This window comes from Oreochromis aureus, linkage group 5 (genome assembly GCF_013358895.1).
Source record: "Oreochromis aureus strain Israel breed Guangdong linkage group 5, ZZ_aureus, whole genome shotgun sequence".
NCBI classification, from domain to species: Eukaryota; Metazoa; Chordata; class Actinopteri; order Cichliformes; family Cichlidae; genus Oreochromis; species Oreochromis aureus.
Genome location: NC_052946.1, coordinates 28389574 through 28404070, shown reverse-complemented (window position 1 = coordinate 28404070; position 14497 = coordinate 28389574). Strand labels below are relative to the sequence as shown.

The window sequence follows — 14497 nt, the reverse complement described above, 5'->3', positions numbered from 1 at the left end:
AAACAGTGAAGCTGGAGGATGAACGCTAACACTTTTCCACTCGATAAAAGTTAACGTGAAGGTTCCTGGTGGTTAGGGACAAATGCAATCGAATGGCAGGATGCTGTAAACGGACCAAACTGAGATAATCCATCCACAATACGAGGTTAGTCATTAATATACTGCAACAACATGGGAATAGAGGAGCTGTGATAGAATACAGCATTAATGAATCAATGGTACAGAAGTGGAGGAAGCAAGAAGAATGAGTTGAATAAAGTTTGATTTATCTGACTGCTTTGTTTCGCTTAATGTGCCTTATAATCCCATGCACCTTATGGTCCAAAAAATACGTATTTGACTTTTTTATTTGGCACACTGCAGTTTAATGTTGCAAAGCACCTCTTTTCAACTTCAGTGGATATTATACATGGTTATGCTCAGGATATGTCAGCCCATTTCTACTGGAAATGCCTTTTGGTTAAACTTTCAGCAAGGAATTTGCATTTGCACTGTTAAATTTTTATATAGCTTTAATGGATATAAAAAAACAGCTACTTGTTTAAGTGAAAATAAATGGATGGGGGGGGGGTTTGCGCTAGTAAAGTTGTGGAGTTGTATTTTGTCTCGCATCAATTATATCGTCAGTTATATCGTTATCGCAAATTTTCAAATATATATCGTGATAAATATTTTTGGCCATATCGCCCTGCTCTAGTGACCAGGATGAACAGGATCATTGGCACAATTCAGTTTCAGTGGTTTCAAGATGATGTTTGAGAGACTTGTTTGCATATATGCAGAGGAGAGAGAGTGAATATACTGGACATAGAGCTGTGCCAGGCATGAGGAAAAGAGGGTGACTGCAGAGAAGATTCATGCATGTAGTGAAGGAAGACTTGCAAAAGAGTGTGTGTGTGTTTGTGTGTATACACATCCAGCATGCATTGCAGAAAACATGACTCTCGGGGAGCAGTTTAAACATACCAGCCAATCTTAAAGCAGCCTTGAAGGGAAGTTGGAGAATCAAATCTTCAGGTATGGTTCTTAAATTTTAAAATGTATTTATTTATTTTTAATAGCAGAGATGCAGAACTTAAGAAATTGCCAAAGACTGAATTCTCTAAATTTAAATACATATACAGTGTTTGATTTCTTGCTAGCTTATTTAATGAACTAGCTAAGCTGTTATTGACTGGTGCACTTTTTATGTTTCCCATGGACAACATGGTTGCAAGATATATTTCTTCCACATCTGCTGTATCATCTGTTATATCACTCTTTATTGAACCATGTCCAACTTTAAAGCTGATTTTCCTTCCTCCATCTTTCTCTCCTCTATCTTTTTTGCACCTGACAGCCTTTAAACAGCTGGAAACAGCATCTCGAGGCTTGTGTTTGTGTGTATTTGTGTAAGTCGACAGCATTCTGTGTTGTTTGACACATCAGCTGCAGGGAGCTCTGGTCTTAATAGGCTATTACACACTATAATACCCCCCAACACACTCACACACTCTTCCATCCATGCTGAGGTACACACATGCATAAGTTGCTGACAGTGGAACAAATACATAATTTAAGCACAAAAAAGCCTATTGAAATTTGCTTTTAAAAAAGCTCATACACAAACCTGTCAGGATACATCCAAAAAAAATTACCAGAACATAGAACATTTAAGGAAGAAAGGGAAGACGGATGTTCACACACTTAGAAGCTGCTCAGTCTCTCTCTAACCCATATACACACTTAGACTCAATCACACATGCTATTAAATTCCCTAATGCCTTGAGCCGGTCTGACAGCGGAGTGTATTCCGTGAGTGAGTTGAGCTCCATAGGGAGTTAACTGATTAAGTATATCTGTGACAGACACAATCCCTGCTTAGTAGCTACTGAAAAGAGAGGCGAGAAGAGCAGGAGGAAGAGGAGAGGGAAGGGAAGGAAGGAGAGAATAGAAGAGTAAAACATCTAGTTCAGCAGTTTCAACTTGCTACTGTGAGCATGTTTGTATTTTTCTCAGTTCAATCTGTTGAAGAGGACATAATTCCTAACAGGTTTCCCTGTTTTCAACAGTGTAATTAACAAGTAACTTGTCGTGTTAAAGTGTTAGACTTTGTTTTAAACCATTTGTTTGATTTGCTTTTGCTTTTTATGAAAATGTAATATCACTAAATAACCTTAAGGGTTCTCTTTAATTCCCTTTTAAGTATTTGAGTATCAAACAGGTAAAGCAATTACATTGTTATACTCATGATCCCTTGACCGCTATCATCATCACAGGAAGTAGAAGAATCAAAGGGAAAGGGGATATTATTTCTAAAGGGTTTATGGAATGTAGCAAGTTTCCCATCATGCTTCTCGTCTGTAATAGTGCCACTTTATCTCTCCAGCATTGAAAAATATAACCTAATGGGCATACTGAAGCGTAACGCTCTTTATTCTCAAAGAGCAAGATCTTTTATATTTTTTAGCTCTCTTCAAGCAGCTGGAGAGACACTGGAATATTAAAGAGCCAGTATAGAGGGTTTTACTAACTCATATGCTCAAATGACCGTAATGTAATATCTTTAAAGTTTTGTTCAATATGAATAACTCAGTAATTACTTTGTCCTCCTGTCTTTAAAACAAAAACAAACCCACAAGAAAGAAGAGTCTCATCTGTTTTAACTAAATTAATTTTCCCAAATTAATCACATGGCTATTCAGTCCAAGATTGTGCGTTTTGATTGGCATTTAATTAAATTGTAATTTTGAACCAAATTATATCATGATCAAATTATGTGTGATGACTTGTTTCAGAGTTAGTGAAGGTAAAAGAAACCAAAAAAACTCACTTACTGGATACAAATATCAGAAGAAAATGTTCCATTCTTTTGTAGAATGCAATATTCTCAGGGTCGTCTGTGAGAGCTGCTGTTTTAAAAGACAAAAGAACTTTGAAAGTTTAAATATATTCATAAGCGTTGATGTGTGATCTTGATATGTGTTTATTCTAGTTTCCAAATGTGCTCCAGGTTAGACCATGCACAGCAGAGGTACTGTTTTCAGTGGTGGGTGGCCTTATATAACCTGAATAATTTTTTTGCCTCATCAAGCCTGAACAATTTAGGGTGGTCACTGGCCTTTTAAAGCAATAAAAGGGCAATATATTCATGAAACTGGAAAATAATGACTTCATAGATTATCCCCTGCTGATATTTGCAGTATATTTCATGGGTCTTACTTTTGGTGGTAAGTAATAAAAAAATGTATCTTGACCTTTGATTTATAGAAGAGAGCAAAAAACAGCTGCTTGTGTTTGCTGTGGTACAATAGCAGTCATTAGGGCTGGTGGCTCCTGCTCATTTTATTTGTGTACAGCCCCCATGTGCACGCTCTTAGTGCATACAATCTGATCTGATGTCTCCAAATTACAGCTCTCTCCTGCCCTGGTAAATTTGCTAGAGATAAAAAAAAACAAGAAGTCTATATTGTTTGGCCTTTTCCTTACAAGTTAACAAGCCCTCCCAAACAAAACTTTGGCAGTGGCTGCTGGAATAATGGCAAGATTTTGAAAATAAAAGAGAAAAAATGAGACAGAAAATGGAACCAAACTAAAAGCAGAGAGTAGAGAGGAGATGAGAAGAGAGGAAAGTAGAAAGGGGAGTTGCAAGGTTATGAAGATAGGGCGACTCAGCAGAAGAGTGGAGCTCATTAATGAGTAATGGGTTCGTGACACTTTGCCCTTGGACACCACAGCGTCTGATGACTTTGTTGTTACTCCAGTGCTAGAGACACCAACATGAGGCTGAGTGCACATATCTTCTCTATATTTTATGTCTCCATCCATATCTAGATGTAAGTTAGAAAAACTTGATCAACTACACATTTTTATATTGGAGTTAAGACTGGATTTAGTATTAGGTTCTTATTGCCTGAGTTGCATGAGCATGAGGTTTTAGTTTTACAGTTGAAGTTCACATATTTTTCACAATTTCATTATTTTATTTTGCGCATCTAATGCTTTTGTCATGCTCATAGTGTACATAAACACCATCATCCTTCTGTCGGAAAAACTTTTGCCTCCTTCTTCAGAAAACCACAGTCTGATCTGATGCTAGAAGTGCTGCCTTAGAAGTGTCGATTGCTTACAAAATCTGGATTTTACCCACAAAAGTTTAGCCATGTGCAAGAGGCATTCTTATTTGAGAACAATAGCAAATTAGCCACTAGTTGGTTATTATGCTCGCGTAATAGAAATGAATGTAGATTTGGTAAAGAAGTGAAACCTAAATTACAAACAGGGCATTTCATCTAATAAAATGTGTTGTTGTTGGGTTTTATAATTGTGCAAACCTTTTACATGCACATGAATGAAAAGGAAAAAAGCTACAAATATCTGTAAAATCTGTGGCTGCAAATGTAATCATTGAAGTGTGTATTTGAGGTTGTCTTGGTTCTAACAAAAGACTTTCTTTTGCTTTCAGAATCAGTTGCTCCTGCATGTATGCATCATACTAACAAAAAGATGTCTACAATTCTCTTTCTCCCACTCACTCACTCATACACTCAATGATACACACCCCATCAGCCTTTTCAAGCCCGTGCCCCATGTCCACATCTGTAGTGTTTTCAAGCCAGTACCTCCTGCTATTTGAGCCCAATTAGAAGCTCCCCTCTCCGTGCAGGCTAGTGGGAAGGGCCCCTCCCTTCTTTCCTCCAGCCTCATATCAGTGGCTCCTGTGTTATGACAGCCTCTGACACTAGCCCTGCGTAATTACTGCTGTCTGAAGGAGCAAGATGGCATGGGGAACGAGAGAGAGAGAGAGAGGGGGGAGGAGAGACAGGTAGCTGAAAGAAGACCATGGAGGGGGAGAAGTGAGGAGAGGAGGAGGTAGACAGAAATGGACAGGATCAGCAGAGAAAAGGAGGAATAGAAATCGAAGAGGCAGATGAGAAACGGAGTAAAAAAGGGAGAAGACAAGTAAGAAAAAGACAGAGAGGGAACGAGCAGACGGCTGGCAGACTACCTCCTGTTGTGTTTGTTTTTACATGCTGTGTATTTGTGTGTGTGTGCGTGTGTGTGTGTGTGTGTTTGAGTGAGTGACTGAGAGAGTGAGAGAGTTGAGAGCGTGAGTGTGAGTGCGCTGATAGCTGATGACAGAATCTTGTACCAGCAGAGTGGAGTCATGCTGCCATCATTGTTGCTGCCCAGCCAGAGCTGCAAAATTACTCTGATAGCAGTCATACAAATAATTCTCCTCAAGGTGATCGTAAAAGTGATAATCAAGGTGTTATATATTGTTATTCTAAGAATTTGTACCCTATTCTGTGCTTTAACTCAGTGACATTACCTGACTGTGTGGATGAATAGTCTGCAGTTGAGGCTTGTCATACATGCAGTGGCTGTTTTAATGCAGTCCTAGGGTAATCTCTACTGACGGTCATGACCTTTCTACGCGGTCGTCTTTTCATATTAAGTGATCATGAAACTCTTAGTTCTGTAATTGTTATTGTTATTGTAGTTTGGCCAAGGGATGCAACAGAATTCCGGGATAACCCCGAGTGCAGCATTTTGTAGATCTTTACACAAGATGTCACTTTATTTAGTTTATGTTGTTCAGTCACCACATGTTATACACATGGGCTAAATAGTACATATAAATCTAAACTAATCTAAAACAGTCTAATGTACAATATAATCAATGAACAGGCTCAGTCTAAAGCAATGTTTACGTATGCCGAGCCCACATTCTTCTCGTTAAATCGTCACTAATTTCTGCAAAAAAAATACAAAATAAAAAACAAATCAGCAAAAGCATGTACAATCAAAGATGTATTTGCTTTCATATTTACATTTATTTTCATATTTACTTGTCTGCACTGAAACAAATGTCTGCGAGAGTCTACAAAGGTTTAAATTCCAAAGTTTCAGCTTCTCAACATTACTGAGACTGCGCTAAGCTCATAGATAAACAGCTTATCACAGATGTAAAGGTTGGCCAGCAACTGATTCCATTTGAGAGCTAACAACTTCAGCTAAATACATCTACACCATGGTCTGGCTATTAAAAACACAATTTTTGAGAAATGTTTTACCAAAAAAATGTGCTTGGAGCACCATAGCTCATCTGCACATTTGAGCCTTATAATAAAGCTAGCTCAGCCTATTAAGTATGAATCACATACTTAATAGGCTGTGTGATCATTCTGCAATGGGCTATTTCTGATGTTTTTTTGGTACTTGAGCTTTGAATCACCATTAAAATTACCGAATGTTTTTGTTGCATTTAAAAATGATATAAAATGACTGTCCATGTGATGTCAAATTTTCAGAATAAGGTGCTAGGTGATAGATGCGAGCTATGACACATTTTAGTTGCTAAAATATTCACGTTTTTCTAAAATTCAGCATGCAGACTGAACATTTTTACATTTTGGAGACTGTAAAGAATTTTTTACAGCAATGATTAATGAAACAATAAAATATTAAAAACTTTGATGGTGTAAGCTCAAACTTGCTGGATATGGACACGTTTGTTAAACAGTGTTTCTGAAAACGTATCTCTCTGTGTTAGCCCTTGTTGAATCAGAGATGGGTTTGGCTCATTCGAATTGTAATTGAATAGGAATTTAAGAAAAATGTACGGATCTTTATTTTCCTATTTTTTTCTTTTGTCAGAACCACTAGAAATGGGCAAATTAGCCACAAGTCCTAGCTCTCACTGAAGATTTGGACCCATTTTATGATCTTTATCAACAAATGGCGTTTGTTCACTTCTTAATTTAAAAAGTAGTTAAAAAAAATCATATCAGCTTTAATGTCATCTAAATAAATAGTACACTGTTATGCTTTCCAGGATATTGTTCAGCTGCTTGGCAACATCCTTATTACAGAAAATCCAAATACATGTTGTATATTCCAAATGATTTTGCTTGTTAAAAAATGTTCCAAAGTCAACGGTCTCTGCAATTTTATCCTACTTCTGAGTATGTTTACTCCGCTGCAGGCCTCATTTTGTGCCAGCCATGAATGGAAAATTCACACATCAATTCTAAGATAGTCATCAAAACAAAAAAAATGTTAACGCCTTTTTAACATAATGATTGCTCCCATGCAACTCTATAAACACAGAGAAAATGGTTTCCATTGAAGCCATGAGTCATCAACCACACAGTAGATCTGCTAACATAAAAGCTCTGTTTCTGAAGCAATTTAACAATTAACAATTTCAATTACCAACTTAATTCAAAATGGGTAAAAAATAAATCCTGCAGAAATACTAGAAGTTTAATTCATGGTTTCAGTTGCTACGTTGTTACATTGTTCCATCCCACGTATTGCTACCACAGTTCCGAAGTCTAGGCTGGTCAGCAACCAAACATGTGCGTCATATTAGACTAGGATGATGACCAGGATGACAAAAATGAGATGCCATTTCATAGACTAAATGGTAACAACATTCCACATGTTATTTATCTTTATCTTATACTTGCCAACTACACGTGACAGAACTTTTACCTCTCTTCTGCTCTTGTCTCCTTGTTTTCTTTGTAATATCTCACATTTACCATTTTTTTTCTAAAAATTAAAAACTTTCAAGAAGCAGTGCAATTATTCTTATTTGTCCCCATCATCTGCAATTACCTGCTGTTGCTATGTTACAACTAAGTTTAAAAAGAAAAAATCAATGCCTCCCATTACACTTAATCACTCATATGTGTCCCAATGCTATAGATAGCTATTATACAGCCAAGAACAAAATAATTGACACTCAGAAAGAAAAAAAACCAAACCAATTTCATCATGGTGACATGGACTTGGATAATGAGGGTGAACAGTGAGTGAGGTGAGAGGTTCTGCTGTTATGATTATTACAGATATTTTCTGAGATTAAAAGATATATTAAAATTGTTATACATTGTAAAAATAGTCTCGTGATCATCAATTTATTATCAAGGTTTTTGGGACTTATGGGTCTGGTATGTTGAACCTTCACTGTAAAGGTTCAACACACCAGACCCATAAACTCCTTGAGATGTAACAACTTGTGCTTGTATATGTGCTTGTGTTATTTGAATATGTGAATACTTCTCTACTTGGATTTCTTTTAACTGTTTTTAAAACGGTGCCATCTCTGGACACGTACTGTCATTGTCAAAAAAAATGGACCTACCTGCAGAAAACAGGAGATGCTGACATGCTGAAGAAGCAGGAAGAACAAACAACATAGACAAGGAGTTCCATTCTAACAACCATGACTGATAGAGAAGAGGAGATATAAGTCTCATGGGACACAAAAACAGATACACTAATAGTAAGGAATTGGAAATAAAAATGTCCTATCAGCAGCCACCCATGGACTAATCCATGGGTGGGATGTAAGTTGGAAATTGATCTGTGCGAGGGCGTCTGATGTTGAAAAACCCAAAACACCTCATGACTTCAGAAACATCACTGAAGACGCATCCCAGCGAGACCAACTAAGATGTATCTTACACATATTACATGTGAGAAATTGCCAAAGAAATGACTCTGCATCCCACTGTTACCATTAGCGATCTTCAGACCGTCATGCAAATCGTGGATAAAATCCAAGCGGTTATAGAAAAGGAGGATGGATTGCAGCTTTTATTGACAAACGGTGCCTGCTGGGTCACATTACTATGAAGAAGTACTGTTGCAGCTTGCACTTTGAACTATTAGCTCTGGATTATGTCCACAATTTCTGTTGATTTTGCTATTCCAGCAACTATTTCAAAGCAGAAGAGAAGTCCAAAGCCATCTTTTTTTCTCATTCGGTGATCACATGTCACTGTTTGCAAATGGTCCAGTAGACATTTCATTTGAACAATTTGTTCAACAGCTTTTACAACTAAAAGGAATCATTGCATAGTACCCGAAAAGGCCTGTGAGACAAATAAATCTGTGTTGCTTGTCATTTGGTAGTAAATGCAACAGCATTTGCTGACAGAGGCAGCAAGTAATGGAAACAGAATTTGTCCCATCATCCTGACTTATGCAAATGATATTTGTCATAAATCTGCACTGGGGAGTTATGCACAAAATGTTACTTTAATACTTTTATGTGTTTGCTTCTGTCATACCCATTCAGATCATCTGAATGGAACTGCTCTGAGACCAAATGAACTAAAGTGGGGGAAAAAACCATTTGAAATGAAGTGTCTAAATAAAACTATACCAAGGGAACTGAGGATGTTTGGTGTTTCTGGATGACACAATTTAACTTAGCTATCTTGCTTAGTCAAGATTAACTAAAGGTTAACTACTCAGGTAAAAGAAGCCAACGCTGACTATTAATAGGAGACAGAACTTGATCCATCAACAATTACAAAGAACAGACAACAGCAACAAGTGTACTTACATTTGTTGTTTGGACTCATAACCTTGGGCCTGGTTAGTTAGTTCCCCCTCCAGTCAGTTAGTTGTTCCGATCTGTGGGTAAATGTAACTTTAGGCCTGTTGTATTTTTGTGCTATCTGATCCCACAGACGATCACACCAGAGTCCGACTGCAGTTGCTGGATGGAGACCCCCACTCTGACTACATCAATGCCAATTATATTGACGTGAGTGTTTACACAACTACACTCAAACACACACACATGCACACATACATTGTAGTGATGATCCAAACACTGAGACTCATTCCCTAGTCCTTAACCAAATTTGGAAATAAATTATTCACCCTTCAAAAGAGATGAGAAAAAAATACACATAAATACACTGTGGTGACACCTTCATACTGCGTATACAGTCTTTATGAGTACGTCTTGTGATCATTGTGTAGGAAACCCTCTAATGTATTTACAACTTCATCATATGCCAGCTGTAGTATTTTTTCCTGTTGGTAGCTGCTTCTATCGCTTGGTTGAAACTTGAGAGACTTGGAAACCACCCCCTTTGCCTCACAAATAGTTATTTTATGTGAGTTTCATTGACATTGCGTGCTCACAGGTTGTAACAGTCTCTTCCTGCGTGGATGCCCTGGATATCAAATAGTATGGATGTCAGTCAGTCAGTCAATAGTATGGATGATGTCATATTCTTAGTTTTAAACCAGACGCAGACACCTGCATCTGCACACAAACAATATTGCTTGAAATTTGTACCAGTGAATCAGGTCCTCAGTTAAGGTTACCACAGCAGATAAAACCATCAGTGTTGTTTCTTTTCCCCCTTTGGACTCCATTCCTTCGCCAACGGGCACATAAAAAAAATAAAAAGGGGGAAAACATACCCCCCCCCCCCTTGTTTACCCTTTCCTCCTTTAATTACATCAGTCATTCCATCACCTCCCACTGTGTGTCCCTCTTATTACCTTTCCTTATCCATCCATCCATTTTTACTCCCTCCGTCTCTCCCCTGCAGGTATTGTGCTTCAGTTATTGATTTAATCTCCTGCTCACAGCTTACTGTTGTAATGGTAGTCTTAATAAATCTGGTACAAAATCAGTCTCCGCGGACTAGAATTTTTCTTAAGAAGAAAAGAAAAGAATTGAAAAATTAAAACACATCCCCCCCGTGAAGATAACGTCATGCTCACAAAGTGATTCTAATGGCAAAGTGAAAGTGATAAATGCTTTTATCTCAACAAGGTTATCCATTTTATAGGGAATCGTGATGGGACAAGAGAGAGAAATAATCGCTGGTTGGAGACTGGTGACTTTTTATCCAGCAGAGGGAAAATTTAGTGGCTGGAAAACAATGAAGGATAAAACATGGAAAAAACTGAACGTGAAGACAAGACAAAGAAGGAGAGAGAGATGATGAATGAATGAGAAGATGACTAACAACGAGGAGAAATGAAGTGAAGAAAAGGCAACACAATTGGGAAAAACTGAATGAAAGAATAAAGGAGGAAGTTTTTAGTATATTTTGCTTAAAAATGCAAAATTTAACACTATCTAACTTTGGGGGAGTGAAAAGGAAAACAGCCGAAATAGAGGGAGAAGTGAAGACTGATTTATACCTGGAAAAAATAGCGAGTAGGAATGAGAATTCTTGGAAAACAATGTGCTAAAAATAGAGGAAATTTGGATGTTGGATAGGAAAAATAAAGAATATAAGGAGAAAAATGGATATGACAAAAGTGTGGAGATATGTTTTTTTATTGCTTCCTTTTTTCTGTCTCGCAGGGGTACCATAGACCCAGACATTACATCGCCACACAAGGTAATTAAACTGACGTGATAAGTGTGTGTGAGAAGCACTAATGCGTGCTTCCACATTTGTGTAGATATGAATGTGTGCATGTGATCCTATTTGTGTATGTGTGTGTGTGTATGCGTGTAGGAGCCACCTGGTAAATGTCGTCCTCTCGGACTGGAAGGCTATTACCACAACCTCCTAAATCTAAACTGCCGTATAAAACCCCCCTGACAAATTTAAGACCCCATTACCTCAAACCCCCAAACTACTATCTGGGATTGATGGTGTTCAAATACATGTGTGTGTCTGTATGGGTGTGTTTGTGAAGGTCTGTACTACCAGTGCTGACATTTTTACGTGGCATTGGAATGAACATATGCTTATTTACACACCTATGTCTGTATGCTTGTTTATGTGTATCAAAATGTTTACACCTTGTGTGTGTGTGTGTGTGTGTGTTCGTCTGTCAGGGCCCATGCAAGAGACGGTGAGGGATTTCTGGAGAATGGTGTGGCAGGAAAACTCAGCCTCAATCGTCATGGTTACAAACCTTGTGGAAGTGGGAAGGGTGAGTTTATCATCCAAGCAGCTCCAAAAATGTGTGTATTAGAAGTAAATACAGTATATGTATATCTGTGTGTGTGTGTGTGTCTATATATATATATATATGTATGATCTAGTTATATGTGATGTTGTTTTATCTGGAGCTCTAGGTTTTCTCCAGTCACACTTCTGAATTACTTTGCGATGCCATCTAGTGATTTCTAATCAGTATCATCTCTGCCTCTTGATGCTCACGGGGTGATAATGAACACCAGGTAAAGCATATTTTAAAACACAGTGACAATGAAAACGATCTTTTCCAGGTGAAGTGTGTTCGTTACTGGCCTGATGAGACGGAGGTGTACGGAGACATCAAGGTGACCCTCATAGAGACTGAACCACTGGCGGAATATGTCATACGGACATTCACTGTTCAAAAGGTAAACAAGTAAACTTTATATTTAATGGCAAGAGTATATTTTTAATTCTTTATTCTGTAATCCAGGAATCAAATATGTCATGGTCAATTCCACTGAGAATGTAATGAAAATGAAAACAATAGTTGTTAAAAAAGTGAGGATTATTCCACATTCAGGACTTCAAATACCAGTTCTACCAGCAGCTTTAATTGGAAATATGAAGATTTAACTTTCCTGCTCTGAAAAAGGGATGAAGCTGTTGATGTCTTTGTCATAGTATTTATCCAGGATTTTAACATTGAGTCATGATGTCACACCAATTTGGTCTGTCCCACAAGGCCTGTGATGGGATTTGAACCCACTCATGCTCTCTAGCAGCGTATTTACACCCCATTGTAGCTTGTATTGCTTCCATATTTTGTAAAGCCCAGACCTAGATTACCATTACAGCCAATATGTGATTGGGGATTTAAGGCGAGTGAGCTCTGTTACTTGTTCGCTTCTCACTGTTTAAGAGGAATCTTGAAAGCATAATCTTGGCACTTGTAATCAGGCAGGAGGGATTTGAGAGGAGAATAGATGATCGACGAATGTAGTTTCATTGTTGTGATGTTGTTCTCCAGGGCTCTGCACACTGAATGCAAAAACGGCAGAAATGCACATTACAACAAGACAGAGGCTGTGATCCAAAATCCTTTATCTTTCAAGCGACTTTCAGTCTTGTTTTTTTATTCTCCGTCTCTGTTTGCCAGTTCCATTGTTTTTCCTTTTCTCCTTCATTTTACTTTCTACCTCTTTTTGCTTGTTTGAGTATAGAAAGTATTTACAACACTCAAATCTTGCTTATATAAATATTTTACTTGGGAGTCAAGGGGCAGAGGTTGACCGTTAGTTCCATTACAATTTTAATACTATTTATTTTTTAGAATAGACACCTATCTTCTACAGTTATTACAAATTATAATACATGTTCCTGACTACTCTTGTGTTTTTTTCCATTCGTTTTTCTTCTTTTTATACCTCAGTGTCGTTTTTCCTCTATCCTCTATTTCCTTCCCCCCTCAGTCGTGCAAAATCAGCTTATAAAGACAAGTCTTGAAGTGTTTGCTGTCAGCTCATTTAGCAAGCCATTAATCCATACCACCTCTGAGTGCGTGCGCGTGCGTGTTAAAATTCAAAGGAAAGCTGATCTCTAAACGCCTGTCGTTTGACAGTATGCATAAATACTTACAAACACACATCAGACACTTGCTAATTCAAATTCTCCATCTTTAAAATTCAGTGGGGTTTTTTCACTGTGTATGAGTGTGAAAAACAAAGAGAAAGCAAGACAGAGGGTATGTGGGTTCTGTGTAACAACTAAATAGCCTCAGTTGCAGTGAATAATGAGAATAAGAGCTTAATGAAAAGGTTTATTAATGGCACATCCAAAGAGATTAACTGAGCACTGAGGAATAGAGGGTGACTAAGTAAGACTAAAAGAAAATGTGTGCAAATGTGTGCGTGTGAGTGGGAGAGAAAAAGAGCTAAAGATGCAGGATGACAAAAGGTAGCTGATCTTTGAATGTCAGAATGATAGCAGCTGTGAAAGAAAGAAGTAGCATATGTGAGTATAAAACTTTCTTCTCAGCAGCTTAAGCAGCATTCATTTCAAGTGTTGATGTTTTATGTGAAGTTGAAAATTTTGCTATAAATGAAGCGGACTGTAAAGTAGCTTCACTGTCTCTGTTTTTAACCGTGCAGCCTTGACGTTAGCGAGAAAGTTTCCAGAGGTAGTCACAGCTGCAGCTGGAATGAAAGAGTACTTCAGATAGTATTGTATGTACGCAAGTGGATATTTTATTTTGTTTATTTGTTTATTTTTATCAATTTTTTCAAGGCAACAAGGGCTTGTTTGCCAATGTGCTAACATCCAAAATAAGATTAATGACACTCATGTCAGGAGATCGCAGTAAACTGCAGGCCACAGCAGAGGGCAAACTCAACAGGACTCACGAGTGCACACAAGACTAAAGTCTAACAAAAAATTGCTTTGAGGACCAGCACATATCAGACAGGACATATGAGTCATTTTTCAACTGGAACTATAGTCCAGTGTAATGAATTGTAGGCAGTTGACATCTGTGTAGGAGCCATTCAGAGTGAAAACAGCAGTTTGAAAAAAACAAGGGTAGTAAGGGCTTGTACTGGTCTGCGAGATTAAACACAGTCCAGAAATGTTGGAGTAGTACAACAAAGTGCGCTTCCTTAAATGAATGAGAAGATGCTTCTCAAGTGGCTCCCGACAATCAATATTTTGCCCAGAATTTTTTTTCCAGCTTCTGCATAGCTTAGCTGAGAAAAACAGTTTAGTATCAGCACTCCAAATCTGCCAACTAAATTAAATACATTCTTATTTCTTTCCTA

At 37.8% G+C, this 14497-nt stretch overlaps 1 protein-coding gene across 4 annotated transcripts in view; it reads left to right on the top strand.

Moving 5' to 3' along the window:
- Positions 1 to 14497, top strand: part of ptprt (protein tyrosine phosphatase receptor type T) — a 313011-nt gene that overhangs the window by 272703 nt on the left and 25811 nt on the right. For 2 of the 4 annotated variants that reach the window (XM_039612110.1, XM_039612109.1), the window contains 4 exons: positions 9471 to 9547; positions 11117 to 11153; positions 11600 to 11697; positions 11996 to 12112. In XM_039612110.1, the coding sequence (XP_039468044.1) occupies positions 9471 to 9547; positions 11117 to 11153; positions 11600 to 11697; positions 11996 to 12112 (329 nt within the window). Of the gene's footprint in view, positions 1 to 9461; positions 9548 to 11116; positions 11154 to 11599; positions 11698 to 11995; positions 12113 to 14497 lie in introns of all 4 variants that reach the window. The other 2 variants (XM_039612108.1, XM_039612107.1) reach the window with 1 other exon arrangement.